The sequence below is a fragment of the Anabrus simplex genome, chromosome 2 (genome assembly GCF_040414725.1).
Source record: "Anabrus simplex isolate iqAnaSimp1 chromosome 2, ASM4041472v1, whole genome shotgun sequence".
NCBI lineage: Eukaryota > Metazoa > Arthropoda > Insecta > Orthoptera > Tettigoniidae > Anabrus > Anabrus simplex.
In genome coordinates, this window is record NC_090266.1 from 130,831,440 (window position 1) to 130,852,300 (window position 20,861).

General features: G+C 37.1%; 1 protein-coding gene across 8 annotated transcripts in view; it reads right to left on the reverse strand.

The window, feature by feature from the left end:
* The window catches only part of LOC136863928 (metastasis-associated protein MTA3), a 901,938-nt gene that overhangs the window by 157,097 nt on the left and 723,980 nt on the right, over positions 1–20,861 (reverse strand). For all 8 annotated transcript variants that reach the window (XM_067140366.2, XM_067140364.2, XM_067140363.2 and 5 more), the window contains one exon: positions 16,019–16,244. In XM_067140366.2, coding sequence (XP_066996467.2) covers positions 16,019–16,244 — 226 coding nt within the window. The remainder of the gene's footprint in view (positions 1–16,018; positions 16,245–20,861) is intronic.

Genomic DNA, 20,861 nt, shown 5'->3' on the forward strand with positions numbered 1-20,861 from the left:
TCCGCACGGTATTTCCAACCGCTTCTCGTTATCTCATCCGTGGCAGTAGTCTACTGAGGCTACTTTGTAACAATTCAGATCAGGTGTAAATAAAATGTAAATGCTAATTCAGTGGTATGGCATCAGCTGGACATCGTAAGAGTGGACTACCGTGTAATCCATTTTTCGTAATTCACGAGAAACATTACCCAGTCCGAGAACCGGTCTCGGAAAAATGTATATAGCCGGGGTACATCATCTTAGTTAAATCGGGAAGCTGACCGTAACATGGGTTATGCTCGGGCTCCCGATAGAAGGAAGCTATATCCTTGAACAACGGTTCGATTCAAATGGAATCGATCCGTAAATTATACCTCAAAATGTCATTTTATTTCAGAAGCAACCCAGCACGATATTGATACCACTTGCGGTATAGCAAGTGATTTATTTATGTAACATGTGTGGGAATTTAAATATCGTTGCCAAATGTATCAAAGTTTCGTATGTCGGATGGCGTAATAAACTGCTCTTTCTGGCAATTATTTCAAAGGAAACCATTCTCATAATCTTTTTATTGTAGTTAGTTGATGCCCTTTTTAAAGTTAACAGTCACTTCCTAGTCCTATCATGGAGTCCTTAAATTCAAGTTTACAATCGAGCCTTCCCCATTTTTTTTATTTTAATTGCTCCGTTCATTCCCGTGTTCTATTTTATGCCGCTATAGTTATATTTGATGACTTAAATAATGAACCGACACCCCTGAGATAAATGCTAGTCTGGGACTCGGGAGGTGGACGGGTGCAATATGCATGTGTAATGTGGGCTCCTCAGTACATGTGTACAATTAACGAAATAGAAAAAATACAAAACAAATTTTTGCGATATTTAAATTTACAAAATATAACCGATCATCATATCATCAAAGAGTTTCTTATAGAACTCTATTAAATGAATTTGGTTTAATGCAGCTCAGTACACGTAGAATATTAGCTCAACAGATATTTCTTTACAAGACAGTTAATGGAATATTAGATAACCAAGAGTTTCTTAAAAGAATCAACTTCAATACCAAGAGGGTAACTCTTCGTTTGAGACAAACATTTTACTGCCCCTTCTCAAGCACCTCACATCATTAAAATTCACCTGTTGTAAAAATGTGCGAAGTATATAACAGAATATCTTCAGACAGCAGACAAATAGATTTTGCTTTATCACTTCCTTTATTTTCAAAAATGTTAAAACAATATTTACATTATAATGAATAATTTATTGGAGAAAATTCAGCACTGAAATATGATGTATGTAATGCCACTATTATTTTTCAAATGTATATGTGTTCGTGTATTTGTTGTTCTTATGAATATTTTTCATTTTTCTCTGCTTATTTGTTTTATCTTCCTTAACTTTAATACTTTATATGATAGTATGTTTTATTGAAAATGTGTTTAAATTATTCTTAATTTATCAAAATCAAAATCTCTTTATTTGCAAATGAGGTGTCTACCTCGGTGGCAAATGGTACACTAAAATACATTATTGTCAAGCACTAAATATTAAATTAACAAGAGAAGAAAATTTTTCCTATAATACAATATTATACAATTTACGCTAACAATGTTTTCTATTAAACACACAGCTCATCCTTAATAAATTTATATTGTTTACAAAATTCTAATTATAATATCTCCTGTACTACTTACAAATATAGTCAACTGATATGCAGTATGTGGAATTGCTTCAAATGATACTATAAAACTGGTATAACATTAATATTTACATTGCATTTATTTATTTACTATTTTTTTTTTTACCCGTTCCGGATCCTAAGTAGCATAACGACCTGCTGCTTCTTAACCAGAGCCCTTTTTGCCACCACTTTTCAGAGTTCCTGAAGGGCCTTCACAGCTACCGTAGCGGTCCCAGGGCCCTCGAAGTCCCCACTGTACTTCACCCCTACAGGCAGTCCCCTACTTTGGCTGTCCAAACTCCTTAGACCAGAGGATGGAATTAATTTATTCACACACATTTTTTTATTTACAATATCCTGCACTGGTCAAATGCCCTCTAACATTTCATTTATTTTCTCTGATGTTGTTTATTCTCTTCTTGAATATCTGTACAGATTTTGGAAAAGGATCAAACACTACCCCTGGTAAACTGTTCCACTCCTTCACACCCTTCCCAATGAATGAAAATTTACCCCAATCGCTTCTGCTAAAATTCCTTCTGATTTTATATTTGTGGTCAGTCCTGCCGATATAATTATTTTCCAACTGAAGCCTCTCACGGATATCTCCCCATGCTTCTTCTCCTGTATAGGTTCTATATAATCCTGTAAGTCTAGTTTTCTCCCTTCTCTTACTTAAAGTTTCCCACCCAAGTTCCTTTAACATTTCTGATACACTACTCTTTCTCCTGAAATCCCCTGTTACAAATCTTGCTGTTTTCCTCTGCACACTATCTATTTCTTTTATTAGGTATTCTTGGTGAGGATCCCAAACACTGTTTGCATATTCCAATAATGGACGAACCATACTTAAGTAACTTTTTTCTTTTAATTCTTTGTTGCATCCTTTAAGTAGCCTCATTATGACATGTAATGATCTGTATGCTTTCCCAACAATGTCATCAATATGACCCTTCCAGTGCAAATTACTTTCAAATCTCACACCTAAGTATTTGCACTTGCCATCTTTTGGGATAACTACCTCATCCAAAGTATATTCAAATTCAGTTTTAAAGCTCCTGTTTGTAAAAGTTGTAACAGTTGATTTGCCTCCATTAACCTTCATATTATTTTCTTCAACCCATTGTTGGATACTTTCAAGGTCCCTTTGTAATTCTGAACAATCCTCAATGTTGTTTATTTCTCTATAAACAATTATGTCATCTGCATACAATCTTATTTTTGATGCTATATTGTTCCCTAAATCATTTGCGTATATTAAGAAAAGTAACGGACCGATTATACTACCCTGTGCAATTCCCTTCCAAACTTTCTCTTCCTGAGATACATTATTTCCTACTTTGACTTTCTGAACCCTTGAATTTAGAAATGCTTTTATCCAACGTGTAACCCTTACGTCCAATCCTATTCCCTCCAATTTCTTTAATAATATTCCATGTTCCACTCTATCAAAGGCTTTGGAAAGATCTATGGCTATGCAATCTAACTGACCTCCTGAATCCAACTGACCTGATATGTCCTGCTGAAATCCCACCAGTTGTGCCTCACAAGAAAATTTCTTTCTAAATCGATACTGGCTCCTCATGAACCAATTTTTATCATCACATATCCCTCTGATGTACTTCGATATTAAACTCTCCAGAATTTTACAAACTATACTGGTCAGGCTGATTGGTCTGTAGTTCTCTGGTTTCCTTTTATCACCCTTTCCTTTATAAACTGGTATTATTATAGATTCCTTCCATTCCTTTGGTATTACACTATTATTTATGACATAGTCAAAGAGAAATTTTAAATAAGGCACTATGTACCACCCCATTGTCTTTAATACCTCCCCAGTAATTTGATCACTTCCTGCAGCTTTTCCTTGCTGAAGCAGTTGGATTTCTCTGAAAATATCTTCGTTTGTGAATGAGAAGCTTCTTGTTTCCCTCTGTCTCTCTCCCTCTCTATCTTCTGTTTCGGTTTCCAACTCTTGACAATCATCTACTGAATCTCTAAATTCCCTACTAAATAGGTTTGCTTTCTCAGTATCTGTTAAATAGTGTTCACCCCCTTCTCCCACCATTGTAGGAATTTGGACTCCTTTTCCTTTTTGATTCCTGATATATGAATACAGCTTTTTCCATTTCCCTTTGTGGTCATTACCCTCTTGAAGTATGCCATTCATATAATTCTCTTTTGCTTCCTTTTTCACTCTATTCAGTTCCCTCATTAGCTGTTTTCTAGTTTCTCTACTCTCCCTACCCTCTTTGATTTTCCTGTTTACGATTCTACATTTTCTTTTTAATTTTCTTATTTCCCTTGTATAATAAACAGGGTCTGAGGTCATTTTACCCTTCTTAACAGGTACAAATCTCTTCTCTCCTTCCCAAATAATTCCTTTAAATTTAGCCCAAAGTGTATCCACTTTACTCGCTTCACTTATCCAACAACTGAATTGTGATTTAAGGTAAGTCCCAAATTCATCAACTTTAGTATTTCTGTACAATTTCTTGTCTTGTGTAACCCTCTTATTAAGCCTTTTTGGTACGAGTCCTACATCCATTATTACAGCCTTATGGTCTCCTATTCCTTCAATTACCTCAGTTTTATCAACAATTTCCCATGGTTTAACCAAGAATACATCTAGTAAGTTATTGAGACGATTCGGTTCTTGTACTACTTGTGTAAATCCTCCCTCCCAAATTAACTTATCACCGAGCTCGATAGCTGCAGTCGCTTAAGTGCGGCCAGTATCCAGTAATCGGGAGATTGTGGGTTCGAGCCCCACTGTCGCCAGCCCTGAAGATGGTTTTCCGTGGTTTCCCATTTTCACACCAGGCAAATGCCGGGGCTGTACCTTAATTAAGGCCACGGCCGCTTCCTTCCACTTCCTAGGCCTTTCCTATCCCATCGTCGCCATAAGACGTATCTGTGTCGGCGCGACGTAAAGCCCCTAGCAAAAAAAAAAAATTAACTTATTTGCCAGTTTCTGTTCTTGGGCTTCACTTGCAGCTCCTTTCCATTCATTTTTTCCAGGAGTAAAGGAGTGGAATCGGATGTAAGGCTTTTTGCGGATGATGTTATTCTCTATAGAGTGATAAATAAGTTACAAGATTGTGAGCAACTGCAACGTGACCTCGAAAATATTGTGAGATGGACAGCAGACAATGGTATGTTGATAAACGGGGCTAAAAGTCAGGTTGTGAGTTTCACAAATAGGAAAAGTCCTCTCAGTTTTAATTACTGCGTTGATGGGGTGAAAGTTCCTTTCGGGGATCATTGTAAGTATCTAGGTGTTAATATAAGGAAAGATCCTCACTGGGGTAATCACATAAATGGGATTGTAAATAAAGGGTACCGATCTCTGCACATGGTTATGAGGGTGTTTAGGGGTTGTAGTAAGGATGTAAAGGAGAGTGCATATAAGTCTCTGGTAAGACCCCACTAGAGTATGGTTCCAGTGTATGGGACCCTCACCAGGATTACCTGATTCAAGAACTGGAAAAAATCCAAAGAAAAGCAGCTCGATTTGTTCTGGGTGATTTCCGAGAAAAGAGTAGCGTTACAAAAATGTTGCAATGTTTGGGTTGGGAAGAATTGAGAGAAAGAAGACGAGCTGCTCGACTAAGTGGTATGTTCCGAGCTGTCAGCGGAGAGATGGCGTGGAATGACATTAGTAGACGAATAGTTTTGAATGGCGTCTATAAAAGTAGGAAAGATCACAATATGAAGATAAAGTTGGAATTCAAGAGGACAAACTGGGGCAAATATTCATTTATAGGAAGGGGAGTTAGGGATTGGAATAACTTACCAAGGGAGATGTTCAATAAATTTCCATTTTCTTTGAAATCATTTCGGAAAAGGCTAGGAAAGCAACAGATAGGGAATCTGCCACCTGGGCGACTGCCCTAAATGCAGATCAGTATTGATTGTATTGATTGTAACTTCAGGCAAATTTAGATCTCCCCCAATTATTACCATATCATTATTATTGTTTTTATGAGTATAATCTATTATTTTTTCAAAGATCTCCATGTCTCAAGGCAATCTTGGTTTTTTAATTGTTATATATTATTTTGTACATATAGGTACCATTTATATATTGAATGTATTTTGTACCATCTATTGTAATTGGGGATATACCCTGTTATGGATGTATTAATAAATAAATAATTAAGAGTTGTTCTGCCCGAAGGCAGGTCTGAACCTCCGCAGAGGTGTTCCTGAGCCGGAGTTTACATGCGGTAGGGTGGCCAGTTCCTTTCCGCTCCTCCATTCCCTCACCCCCCCCCCCCCCACCACCACCAACAGCGCGTGGCAACCCATCCAACTCCTGACCACGCCCAATGTTGCTTAACTTCGGAGATCTCATGGGACCCGGTGTTTCAACACAGCTATGATAGCCTAATATATAGGGCACTAAAAATTCCCCTTTCGCCAAAAAGTTTGGAAACAGAACTAAATTACATAAGACAGTTGGCTCGGCACAATGGCTTTAAAGTAAATGTGATCAATCGGTTAATCGTTAAGATCAAAATTAAGTTATCGTCCAACCTAGTCCCAGAGAAATCAAAGACAAACAGCTACACCACCCTTACGTATAATAGCCCAGCTATCCATCAGATCACTAATATTTTTAAAAAACGCAGCGTCAACATAGCCTTCAAGACAATAAATAATAATCGGAACATATTCCTCAACCACAGTAGAGTCAATAATAACAACAACATTTACTCAGGGTCAGGTGTTTATAGGTTAAAATGTGCCCAATGTGGGTTCACATATTTTGAACAAACTGGGAGCAGCTTTTACACGAGGTATCTGGAACATTACAATGCTTCCAGCATAATAAGTATTCGGCCATGAGCCAGCATATGACTGAAACAGGCCATAAGTTCACCTCTATAGAAAATGATTTAACGGTCATTAAAAACCTAAGCAAAGGGAAATTATTGAACGAAACAGAAAACTTGTACATTTATTTGGACCAATCTTATAACAAAAATCCGTTATATGGAACAACTCCGAGGTTAATCCAGACCGTAAATCAGAATAAAGTTCCCAGTATGTTTAAATCACAGAACGCATGCGCTCCAATAGCCACACCTAATGCCAGGCCCGCCCAATCCAATTCAAGTAACGCCTCTCAAGCAACAATACAGACGCACAATTTGAATATCACGCCCCCTTCCCCACCAGGCTCCACCCCTCCGCTTCAGCATCGATACTACACTAGGAGCAAGTTTAGCCGTTTAGACACAACCGGAACAATGGATCCCAGCTAACGTCGACAAGACAAGTAAGTTCATACGATAAACACTCACTCTACTTTATTACCGTATTGGGTTCCACATTTATCATTCTAATTCCCCGTTTTTTTTCTCTTATCCAGTTACAGACAACTCATATTCCTCCCAGACTGAATATGCACCAATGGGAAGTTTATCCACAAGAATGACGGAATATTTTTATTCCGATAAACAATGATTGAAATCAACAATATGTATCCTACTTACACGCTTCAACCTTAGAACATAGCCATGCTTCTTTCTAAAGGAATATTCAAACTGTTTCAAACCCTAACATGAACGACTTTAACCAAGGTTCCGGTATTGTTAAAATTTCTTACGACTCAGGCGACCATATCTGCTGATGAAACCCCAACTCACGCAGTGATAAATTCTAGTCAATACATTTTGAGAAACCCCTATTCATGCTTGACCAATCCAATCCACAATTGGAATTCTAGTCATTATAAAATAAGTTAATACAAATTTCATTGTTCATAATACGAACAGAATTCAGAATAATGTCTCAACGAGATTTGGATAAGAAATGTAATTAAAGCATCGTACAAAAGAAAGCCCTCTTAAATTTACAATTATATAAATTTCATTTATTTTTGGCCCAAATGTTGTCTTCGTTTGAATGGATTTCATTTCCAACTACATGTGGACTATAAATTGAATATTAACGATTTTATCCAAGATTCCAGTGTTGTAAAAATTCTTATGACTCAGGCGACTAACAGCTGAAGAAACCCCAACTCACACAGTGATAAATTCTAGTCAATGCTATTGAGAAGCCCCAATTCAAGTTGTGATCAATCCAATCTGCAATTGGAGGTCTGGTCATTGTAAATAATGTAATTCATAGTTCAAAAATTCTGGCAAGGTTAATGCACTTATTGGACTTACTGTACATATTGTAAACTGTGTAAATAGCATAAGACAATTGTATTTAGTATTAAGTTAGTTTACTATAAGTTCCAATGTTTATATTTTTAATTCTTGACCTTAGGATTAATATAGGCTGAAGATGCCCATAACTAGGGCGAAACATGTCCCTAACTGGTGTGTTTCATTCATGCAGAATACGGAACAAAATGAGATTAGTTACTTGCACTAGTAAGTGGTATGTTCCGAGCTGTCAGCGGAGAGATGACGTGGAATGACATTAGTAGACGAATAAGTTTGAGTGGCGTTTATAAAAGTAGGAAAGATCACAATATGAAGATAAAGTTGGAATTCAAGAGGACAAACTGGGGCAAATATTCATTTATAGGAAGGGGAGTTAGGGATTGGAATAACTTACCAAGGGAGATGATCAGTAAATTTGCAATTTCTTTGAAATCATTTAGGAAAAGGCTAGAAAAACAACAGATAGGGAATCTGCCACCTGGGCGACTGCCCTAAATGCAGATCAGTATTGATTGATTGATTGATTGATTGATTGATTGATTGATTATGTATTCTTGAGACTGTTTATGTGATTTGTGTCAGGAACACAAGCCCCTCAACCACCAACCCTATGGTACCTGTTGGCCCATTAGTTAAATCTTGAAAAGCAAATGCTTATATATTTACCTTGCTCGATGGTTTTTTAAAATTTCTCATTGTTCGTCCGTTATGCAATATTTCTTCCCAAATAATTATTATAATTATTATGATTATTAATATTTTCTATTATTGGTCTTCCCAAAGTATTACTTTCCGATAATGTCTCTATCTTTACTTCTAAAACTTTTTACAATTTTTTTGTTTTTCTCGTGGTATCATCCTCAGGCTAATATTGTAGAATGTTACCATCATAATCTCAAAACTTTTCTTTCTATTTTCCATTCCAATGACCATAAATCGTGGGATTCTGAACTTCCCCATTTTGTTTTGGCATTAAATACTACCATTAACTCTTCTACTTCTTATACCCCTGCAAAATTGTTTCTTGGCAGAGAATTACACACACCCCTCTCTTTATCTTGGAATCAATCCTCATTGTTGGATACTCCCTCCCATCTTCTTACTGATACTCAACTGAATCACGCCTTTCAACAACTCCTTCAGGCCAGGGATCTTCATCGGAAAATCTGTAATTCCCAAGTCCGTACTCCATCTTTTGAACTGTCTGATCTTGTATTATTGAAGAATCACCCCATTAGCTCTACTTCTCAAAATCTTTCTGCAATGCTCTCTCCCCGGTGGACTGGCCCTTTTCGTATTCTCTCCTTTCCCTCTCTGACTACCGCCATCCTGCAATTCCTGAACACTCCTAGTGATGTTAAAAAGGCTCCTTTTTCTCAGATAAAGAATTTTTTTGCTCCTTCCTTTCCTGGTGGTCAGGGATAAGGTTCTTTTCAGGCTGACTTTGTTTGTTCCCCATTTTTTAAATATTTATTTTTCTTCTTCCATTTGTCCATAGTTAAGTAGTTTTCTTATATATATACTTGTGTTTTTCCTTCCTCTTTCCTTTTTGCTCACTCAGTTTTGCTCTCTCCACTCACCCTCGCCCCATGTCTGACTCTCCCATATGATAACTATTGGGGTTTTGTTTCTTACCCCATTTGTGTTTTCTAATATGGGAAATTTTATTATTTTTAATCTTATATATTGCTTTAAGCATCTATATTAATTGGATCTGTACATTCATATGTTAAGGCCACTCTTTTCTTCTTTACTTATATATGTATGTATGTTTGCTTAGTCCTCAGCCCTAAGGCTGGTTGGATTCTCAACAGCTACACCACCAGCTGTCATAAATGGCCTTCAGTCTGCCAAGCCCACTGAAATGCATGCGCCGACTGACCCTATGAGCAACATTTTCACACCATTCATAGCAGGGACTGGCTGCACAAGGAATGGCATTACTAGCATCACTCATACCTCAGTCACTTTCATCTTGTCAAAGCCAAGAATAAAGTTGAGACAGATCAATGAAAGTAACAATATTGCTCTAGCCCATACCAGAAGACATAGTGCACTGTAAACACTACATCCTGCCAGCAAAGGCATTACTTATATATATATATTTGTAATTCCCTTTTTATACGATCCGGATCATTTTCTTCCGCTCTATTCCCTTTTTTTCCCCCTTCCCCTTCTCCCCAGCCCCTTTTCTCTCCTCTTTTTTTTTTAAATCGCTGCTTATGCCTGTTTGTTTCTGCTTTCTGTTGTTGCTGCATTGTTCTACAAGTTCCTGCGAAGGCGCCTCTCTTGGACAACATGCAACTTTCTTCTCATCTTTTGGATCATCGTAACCTTTGCATTCTCCGCGTGGTGGGAATATGTTATGGCCTCTCTACTACATCAAGACTTTTTATTCTTCTTACCGTCTGCCAACCTCCGCGTTCTACTGCTGCTATATTCTCACCGTCTACATGCTCACTCAGCTGATCACTGACTGTGCTGTTCCACTCCACTCCTGCTTCTCCACAGTTACGTCACGCTTACATATTCTACGTAACAGTAACTTCTGGACTCACCTTTCTACCACCTATATAAGCGTGCTCCTGCCTCTCTTCGCAGGTCAGACATCCAGTGTGATTATTTTGGAGTGGAGAGAGCAATTTATTTTGCAAACAGCTGGTCCATTGCGATATTTTAATTTTGAAAATGCTACTTTGAAAATCATCGTACAGACTGAGTGAGCAAACATTTTAATTTCTTCATGTTTGTTATTTTCTATCAAGACTTAAAGAATGAAAGATTGATTATTCAATCCCATTCTAACTAAATCCTCCAGACGGATATCTTTATTTATCTTCAACTTCACATAGTGGACTATATATGGACAAATGTTAGGAGTGTTGTCCCGTCATGAACTCTTGCTTGGTAGTGCAGTGGTCGCGCTCACTGTTAACTGATAGGGTTTAAGCAGCCTGAAAATCCCCCCTTTTCCTTCCCTCCTCTGTCTCCTTTTTTTTCTTTCCACGGTTTTAATTCCTATTTTCTATTTTCTAACATTCTCTAATTCTCCATTTTGTTATCTCTGGTTGGGTTTGATACATAACTGTAAGTGTGGCCTTTAATCAGTATTGTGAAATTGTATTATCACTCCTTCTTTCTCAAGCCTTGTGGTACACAAAAAATAAATTGTGGTTGTGTATTAATCACGGGTCTTAGGTTTTGGAGAGACTCCTTGGTGCCGCTTGTAAAATTTCTAGTCAAGATCTATTCTGATCTCATTCAATTGTAAAAAGGCTGTGCCTGTTCTGAAATTGTCGTCGTTGCATTTTTTAAAAAATCTTGTTTGTTGTACACCGCGTATTCTAGTTATTTATGGTATAAATATAACCTATTCAAAATTAATTCCCTTTTCTTTAAATCTTGTCTGATGTTTCCACTTTTCCCTTTATTTTTTTTTAAAATATATTTTGTACTTACCACGGACAACCCTCTTGGTTGGTGTGGCAAAGCTTTACTGACTCTGCTGATTGAAGAAAGTCATTTCTAATACATTAGTTTTCGTGTCACTGTTATCTAATGAGATTATGGGTTTTGGTATCCGACATACGCCTTTCCGCGGTCTGACAACTTCCCCCCAGTAAAATGATACCTGCTTTCTCTAGGTACTGAGTTGCTCGAAATATATACTGTACAGTTTTGTAACCTTTGAGCCGTGGAACAATCCCATTATTATTATTATCTGTGTTGTGATTATATATCGTTTTGGTCATACCTATAAGTCTTATCGCACCCCATACATATACCAACACGCCACAACATGAATGACTACATATATTATATTGCACTACTGAAAGCCATTATCTATTGTACAAAATAATAAGGGGTAATGCACACCATCCGCTTTTCTGTTCACGAACAGCTTCTCTACACAACCTGTCTACTTGCTCGATACCCACCATAACCTTCCACCTTCATCATCCTAACCATATGAATTCTAGAATAATCTAGTGGCGACAGGCAGATAACAGCGCTCCCCCTAGCATGTAGAGTTTAGGTTTGTGACATACTTACTCTTATTTTAATGTAGGGAGTTTCTAACTTATATTAAATTTGTATAATGTAGGTTTTCTATATTTTCAAGCTCCGAATATAACCGCACTAATGGGTGTAATACATTAAAGGGAAGCATGAGTATGGACCCTACTTACCCATTTATCACTTTGATTCTTATGACTAAGTTTTCCTAAATTTATTTCTCCTTTCATTTTTCAGTCATTAATACCTCCCCCCTGCTCCATGAACCTCTTTGCCACAACGTAACTTAGTATGGCTTATCCTTTGTCACTAGGCCTTCTGTCCCATTAGGTTTTATTATGGCAATTTCATGGGATCGCTAGTGTGTGTTCTGCATTCCTTTCTATTTGTGCGTGGCCTATGTCCCTATTTTATTCGTAATTTTCTCTTGGTAAATTTTGTAGCATAGCTTTAGCTTCTGTATCATTTCATATCAATCCAATTCTAGTATGCATGTTTTGTTGGCTTCCCTGAGGAATAAAGGACAGCGAGTGTCAAAAGAGTCTATGAAATTGGGAGCCATTTCTCCCTGGTTGTTAATAGTCCTAGAGAGTTTATAATGACGTGGTAAAGGCTAACGCCTCGGGAAATTGGAAGCCAATTCTCTCTGGTTGACGATGAAGCTCTGAAAGCTGTTATCTGTGACAAAATTTATAATTACTTCTTACTGCTGTCAAGTTAAAATGTTTAAAAATTGTTATTTAATGTGACTGATCACAACTCTTCGAGTTATTAAATTGTTGAACTGAAAAGCAACAAAAGAGAAAAGAAAGGAAAAGTTAGGAACTACATTTGAAATTTCATTTTTAATGTGATCATTTATTTGTCCAGTCCTATGGCTTTGCCAGAGCCGGAGGATGGTTGCCTAGTTGTACTTCCTCTTAAAACAATAATCACCACCACCACCACCACCACCACCACCACCACCACCACCTGGCTTTGCCGTTTCTTCCTCATCTGCAGCTTTCCATTGTAGCAAGTGGTAGCAAAGCATGGTTGTGAATAGGTCTGGACAATACCTATTTGACCTATTTTGATAGATAATTCAGTATGTACTGTGAAAAGTTCAGTATTAATTATTTTTCGTTATGTTTGATTGTCCGGGCATTTCTTGGCCATGGTAACTTCACAAGGAGGAACTTATTTATTAGCTTCTCATTATAAAAGTGGAATTCAATGGCACAGTAAATGCTCACGTACAGCTTCTTAAAACTACCTTGATGCAGCCTATTGTAATTTGTGCTTTTGATTAGCTGTCTTGAAGGTGGTGATTCTCCCATTAACCAGCTTAAGAATATTCGAGCCCAGCTTTTGTATTTTCTTCAGGTTGTTGGGGTCCTACTGTCTCTCAAATTAACATCTGAACACCATAAATCTGCTGATACGTTGGTAGCTAAAATTAATTCCCTACTTTTTAACAGGAACTAGCGGCAATAATATTAATGATACTCAACCTACTAATGACAATGTTGATGAGGAACACAGTGACCATTCTGAAAATATGTTTCCACTCGACCAGTATGCTCCAGGTCCATCACAGCCTCAACCATTACCTCCTGTCCATGTTAGTTCTGTGTTTCCTCAGGGATTCAGTATTTTGCTTTACTGTTATAAGGGATGTCCAAGTTGTTAGTTAATTCTACCAGTGAAGTTATCACTTTTCTTCAGTTTATTGTGGAATTTCAGGACCATATAGACCATATAGTGTTTGCACTTTCTTCCATGCAAGCCTTTCAAATTATGTATGTATGTATTTATTTATTTACTCTGCACTACAGGATTTCTAATCCCAATTACAGTGGAAATTGATGCAAGTGTAATGGGCTGATATGATATGATAATGCTTAAACTGATATGATGATCCATTGTTGGATGCGCTAGTGAGTTGTTGGCTGTTCCAAGAGCTCTGTGTTATCCCAGTGATTGATTATTGCAACCTTCATAATGTTCTTGACTGGTTGCCCACTTTTCACAGTTCCCCTAGCATAGGGATTGCGCGTCGCTTTCAGGGAAACCCTTAGCTTTTTAGATGTGATTCTGTGATGAATACGTCCGTTTAAAATTGGTGATGAATTCATACATGATGTTATTCATAAATGCTGAAATAAAATAGGGTTTTAAATTTATTGACTCCATTCAAAGGTAAATACAAAGAAGTCATGAACCTTCAGTTTGTTGTTTTAGTGTTGTGTTGGCCTCTTGCTGATGATTATTGCATTTTAAATAGCCTTGATTAGGAGAGAACATCACTAGGTACTGGTTAATCAATGTGGTTGATATAGTTGTGAACTGTTGGCATTCTGGGTGGCATAGTGTTGTATTTTTAAATGTAAATACATATACTTGATTTGTAATAGTATTGATTAGGTGGAGACTTTAGACCTATAATTGTGGACTGTAGTAGTCATCAAACCGGGTGAGTTGGCCGTGCGCGTAGAGGCATGTGAGCTTGCATCCGGGAGATAGTAGGTTCGAATCCCACTATCGGCAGCCCTGAAAATGGTTTTCTGTGGGTTCCCATCTTCACACCAGGCAAATGCTGGGGCTGAACCTTAATTAAGGCCACGGCCGCTTCCTTCCAACTCTTAGGCCTTTCCTATCCCGTTGTCACCATAAGACCTATCTGTGTCGGCGCGACGTAAAGCCCCTAGCAAAAAAAAAAAAAAAAAAAAAGTAGTCATCAATACGGACATGAAACTAATAACTTATGATAGAGTACAGATGACTTGTGCAGCTGCCACATAACCCGGGGTAGGTGCTACTCGATGGGTTCCAGTTTCATTACTTACACTGAAGGGACCATCACCCCACTTAGGAAAAATCATCTGCCGAAGTTGTTAGTCACCTTAGGGGATCAGGTTATTTACAGCCACCTGACACTAGGTGTTGAGACGCTGGCAGTACAGTCTATTCGATATTGTAGTCAGGTAACCGTCCAGACATTGTGCTTTAATGGACGATACTGTTGAAGATTTTATACTGTTATCCTCACTTTGATGAAAGTGATGAAGACAAAGGCTTAAATGAACCATCATGCTCTTCCTCAGAAGACAAAATGGATGGAATTACAATACTAGGATAAGAAGGTATGTTCAAAGTTTTGCCTTTAACATTTTATTGGCCCATGATATACGTTCCAGTGCCTTGCGTTGTTGAAATAGTCTCGGTTCATTGAAATACTGTTTTAGAAGTTTTATACACTATATTATACTGAAATGATATGCTATATATATTATATTGTATTATACTGAAATTATATTTAATTATGTAATTCCTTTAATGGCCCATTTAACTTCTGTGGCATTTAGAGATGCCAGTGTGTCAGAATTTTACCCTGGAGGAGTTCACTAACGTGTCTGTAATAGTGCTTTCCTTCCTTTTGCCGCGCTCGCTTGCTCTCTCTCTAACAGTCAGCCAGGCTGGCAATGCAGCATAATGGTCATTTAAACCTAATTGTGGGAAGTGCACTAAGTTTTTCCTTCTAAACTTAAGTTACAATGCTTTTACAAATGCTAAACACAGAAAAAAAGTGAAACCAAGATATCAGAGTCTGTAATAAACAAATTAGCATTGTAATGAACATATCTTTTCATCAATATGTTTTGTCACTACACTAAAGTGGGAAAAAATATAACCACAAAGGCAGGATTCTACCATAAATAGTGATCTGGTTTCATTCTACCCATTATAAAATTACCTACAGATTAATTTCACATACCTACATTCATGGGAACAATGTACACTTTCTATTCTAATGAAATAAAAATGGACAATGTTGACTCAAACCTCAGTCAACGAGAACTACCTTGGCCTACCCCTCAACAATGATACTTTTTCCATTCTGGTTCTGGGAGCTTGAAAATTGGCACACCCGCTCCAAGTTCTATGCCCTCTGCTACCACTCGTATTAACTAGATGGCATTATTGCCGCAATTGAATTAAAACTAACCCATCAATGACAAGTACAACAAAACTAGAAGTTTATAAAAATGAGTTCCAGAATTTTACCAAATTTCTCACATAAAAAAAAGCAAGAGATACTGACAGTTACATGCTATGAGACAAAGCAGTCTACAAATCTTAGGACAATACTGATATATGGTATACTTGCATTCTTGCTTGACAGCTGCAATGCTAATAGGCCAGAATGGTGCTCTAGCAGCGTGCCGAGGTTGAATTAAGTGTCGACAAAGCCGCCTTGATATCCGAGTGAGTGGAGCAGTGCAAAGGTAGAATGCTGTACGTGTTTTCATAATAGGTCTAGGAGACCCAGACCTGATAGCCAAACCATGAGCTGTAGCGTAATGTCGGGCAAGATGTGCCTTTAGCTTGAATTCCTGGGGGAAAGAAAGATACCAAGACATTATTCCAAACAAGCTTCTACTTTTACACAACTGTTGATTTCATGACCATAGTCACTGGACCTCCAGTGATATTTATTTGCAAAAATTCCACATGCAATGAACTGGATTCAAACTGTGGTTGTTGATGGCTATGACATTTGGCTATTGCATTCACAAAACATTATTATATCTTTGCAATATAAACAACTAATGATTCTCATTTTTCATTTTACACTAACATGGGAATTACAGAAATGTGTATATTATTAGAACACTTTAGAGCCCATGAGTTCAAGAAAATGTAGGTAACATGCAAACAGTTTAGAGTTTTGAATGATGCTGAATATGTGTCACATGAAGTTCATAACAATCGAGAATGGAGAATGACAATCCTAGTGTTTATGAACTCAACTACAGCAAATGCATCAAATTATAAAGAGGACAAACCAGCTGAAATTTAAAAACAAGGTACAAAGAACACATCAGAACATTCAAATTTACCGGTAACATAAAGTCTGCATTTTCCAACTGCATGCTCAACACAAAACTTTCTACAGTTTATCTTAGTTATTTCAGGGGTCAATGGAACCACTCTGGCTTATTTGGGTTTTATTTCAGGTTTGATTACAAATATTTCCTATAAATCGAATGTCACGGGAATCCTTTATATTATGAATTAATGAACCACAAAGTGATTTTTCTGGTGAAAATTTCACCTCAATGTCTACAAGGATTAGGATCTTGGCTGACTTGGTGAAAAGTCAGTAGCTAAGCCACTGCCCTAATCACACTCCACTAACCACTTATTAAACATAGGATACAAATACACAAAGACTCTTAACATTCTAGAACAATATGAAAAACACACATTCTCAAATCACCAACAGTCTTAATGAAGAGAGACAATTCAAATCACATGTATTATAGAATGACATCATACAAAACTATCACTACCAAACTAACCACAATGTTGACAATGGATGTAAGACTTTACATGTTCACATTCTGGAAGTCGATTCATTTACCATCATAGCGCAGTAACTTATCATTTCTAAAGTGGGGGAACTATCTCAATGCATGGTTTGGGTGCTGTGGCGCGTTGCAATTTGGAAACGATTCTGACATGGTGAGGGGCATGCACTCCTCATTTGTCAAAAAACATTCACCAACCCAACCAGAGCATCAATTTGTGGATTAAATTATAAAAGGGGTTCGAATTGTCAACTTCCAACTTGGTTACAGAGCTTACATACTCGGTGCAAAGATTGGCGCACATGGTAAAAAAACTTTGTTTTTGGTACTGTGACAGTACTGTAGTAAGATTTTTGGTTGGATTTTGTGTGATCAACTTTCAAGTAACTGAGTGAGTGATCATGTTCTTAAGGACACCACGTACGCTTGCATGATGAAAAAATAGATTTTTTAAAATTCTGGCACCATAAAATTCTTCATTCTTTTCTGAATCCAAATATATATAGTTTGTTGGGGTTTAGATGTCTACAAGTACCTTAAATTTGTTTTTTTAAATGAGCGTCCCATGCGTCACGCCCACTTTAAATGTAATCAGTGTACTGTTTGTTATCGTTAGGCATAACACAGAAGGTGCCTTGTTTAGCATCTTGAAAAATGCATGACTTCCTTGGTTGGCAACCCTGGCTTATGTTTAAACTCCTTGAAATGTTTCTGCTTGCTCCATGGATTTGTATACATTGTTTATGTTGATCCTTGTGTTGCTTGGATATCATCTCTAAAAGTTTGATTTTGTGGTGGTGAAACATTCAGAAGTATTGGTTTAATTCGTGTTTTATTGTCTATAGTTTTATAAATAATAATGCCACGAATAAAGAGGTTCAGTAAGAAAAAGTTCAAGGGAAACCAACATACTAAACAAAATTTGTTGGCTTGTGAACATAACCAACAATTTTGCAGTTCTTCTGGAAATAAATTATTACATGTGAGTATGGAGAGTGATGATAATTTCTGTTTAGATTCTATGGAATCTTCCACAGGATTTGTAATAGTGGATGTGGGCATTTTGTCAGAACTGATAAAACAGTCAGTCGAATGTAAACAATGTGACCATGATAACTGTGTGGAGATAACTGAGCAAGTCAATAGTAAGAAGGGCTTAGCTACCAAGTTGTCTGTAAGGTGTAGTACGTGCAATAATTCAGCATCAAAAATGACTTCTAATTTTGTGAAGAATTCATATGAAATGAATTTGAGGTTAGCGTACAGCATGCGTGCAATTGGAAATGGTCTTGAAGGCAGTACAGATCTTTTGTGGTGTGATGGACCTTCCTCCTCCTCCTACACGCTTTAGTAAGTACAATAAATTATTGATGGACAGTTTAACTGAAGTATCTGAAGCCTCAATGAAACAAGCAATTAAGGAAGTAGTGATTTTGAATGAATCATCCAGAGATATTCCTGTGGCCATTGATGGGACATGGCAGTGTAGAGGTCATCGTTCACTCAATGGCATTGTCACTGCCACTTCTGTAGATAATAGTAAAGTAATAGATATGGAATTTTTATCTAAGTACTGCCATACTTGTCATGGTAATAAAGAAACAAATAGTAATCAAGAGTGTGCTAAAAACTATGATGGGTTCAGTGGAGGAATGGAAACTGAGGGTGCTGTGAGAATTTTTAAAGGTCAGTAGCACGAGGCAATGTTAGATATGTCAAATATCTAGGTGATGGGGACTCCAAAGCCTTCAACAAAGTAAATGAGGCTAAAGTGTATGGTGACACTGCTGTCACTAAGCTAGAGTGCTGTGGTCATGTTCAGAAGAGGATGGGTACGAGGCTCAGGAAGCTGCGGAAGGACACGAAAGGGAAAGAACTTTCAGATGGGATGCCATTGTCAGGACGGGGTAGATTAACTGATGGGGAAATAGATCTACTTCAAAATTATTATGGTCCAGCTATCAGGAGAATTGCATCATTAAATAATGTACCGGTAACGAGAAGGGCAGTGTGGGGCACATTCTTTCATAAGTGCTCCAAAGATGATCACCTAATTCACGAGCTCTGTCCAAAGGGTAGTGACTCCTCGCCAAGTGCTTACATGGTGGCACTCAGAATCATAATGAAAGTTTGAATCATTGTATTTGGGAAAGAGCACCAAAAAATGTACTCCTTGGGCATAATACTCTCAAGATGAGTGTTTTAGATGCAGTAATCTGTTTCAATGGAGGTTTAGCAGCTAGAATCAATGTCTTGAAGAACTTGGGAAAAAAATGTGGACCTAACATGAAAAATAGTCTCTTCACTATTGACAAGGTGAGAGTACGGCATGCCGAAAAGTATGCTGAACAGATGACCACAGAGGCCAGGATGAGAAATAGGAATATAAAGAGGAAGAGGGAAGAATCAGAACTGGAGAAAGATGATGATTATGCAGCTGGGATGTTCTAAAATACAAGTAACTCTCTGAAAAGTATACTTTTAACTTTGCCAGCTTTTTCCGGTTAATACTCATTTTTCATGTTTAGGTACCAATAACTAGGAAACCATTTAAGATAGAGGGCTAATTTTTTTGTACATTAACTTGCCTAATGGAGTACTTGAATGTTAACTGATTTTCATTTCCAAGAAATAGTAGGCCTGGATTGGGAAGAAAAAATTGTATACATATTTTTTAATAAAATTAAAAAGAAAGAGTTTGGATTTTTTCCTTGCATTTTGTCCCAATAACAATGAAACAAAGTGGTTACTCATCTGCCATAATCCTTCCCAGTATGTGAACAAAATTTGAGAGTATTTGATTGAAAAACAACTGAGAAATATGTACCTACCAGAAGTAACTTATAAAACTTTTTTTTTTTTTTGAAAAATGTATCTGTCCGAATTTGTATTCATTTCACACATCCTATAAAAGCAAAGTAGTACTACATGGTCATAAACAGCTCAGAATATACTGCTTTTTATATGTTAAAAGAATCATAGCTGTACCTTTAGCATAAACTTAGAAAATACTTAGTACAGTAATGGGGAAAAAAAATAGACTTTTTCATCGTGTAAGAGTATGTGGTGTCCATAAAATCTGCAAAAACACATGTTCTTCTGACTCATGATCCTCATTATTCCTTATGATTTATATTTTATTATTTGTACCAATTAGACAGTTTCTGAATTACTGAACTGAAATTCTCTGAATGCCAACACAAAAAATTAATGCAGCATTCCATAACCTTCAAAAGCGCATTATTAGATTCGCCTTTTACAACAATACTCAATATCCAATACAGTCTAGCACAGGCTGACTTCTCAAGTTCTTGTCTATTCCTTCATAATCTGAACATATCTGGAATTTCCTGTTCATCACCTAATTGTAAACATCCCTCTCTGTTGATAATCTAGTTGATTTCCCCTTAAAATGAAGATTATCAATCAAGGGAAAATCTCATCCCTGCTCTCCACCAGTCTTAATAACTCTTCATTAATAAATTACTACTCTACCAAATAAATGTCCTTTATAACATATCTAATCTCTTCCATGGTTCACTTTCACAGTGTCACCCCCAACATAGCAACATGACTTAATTCACATAATTTCACTCCCACAAATATCTCAAATATCTCATTTGTATGACAACTCACCTT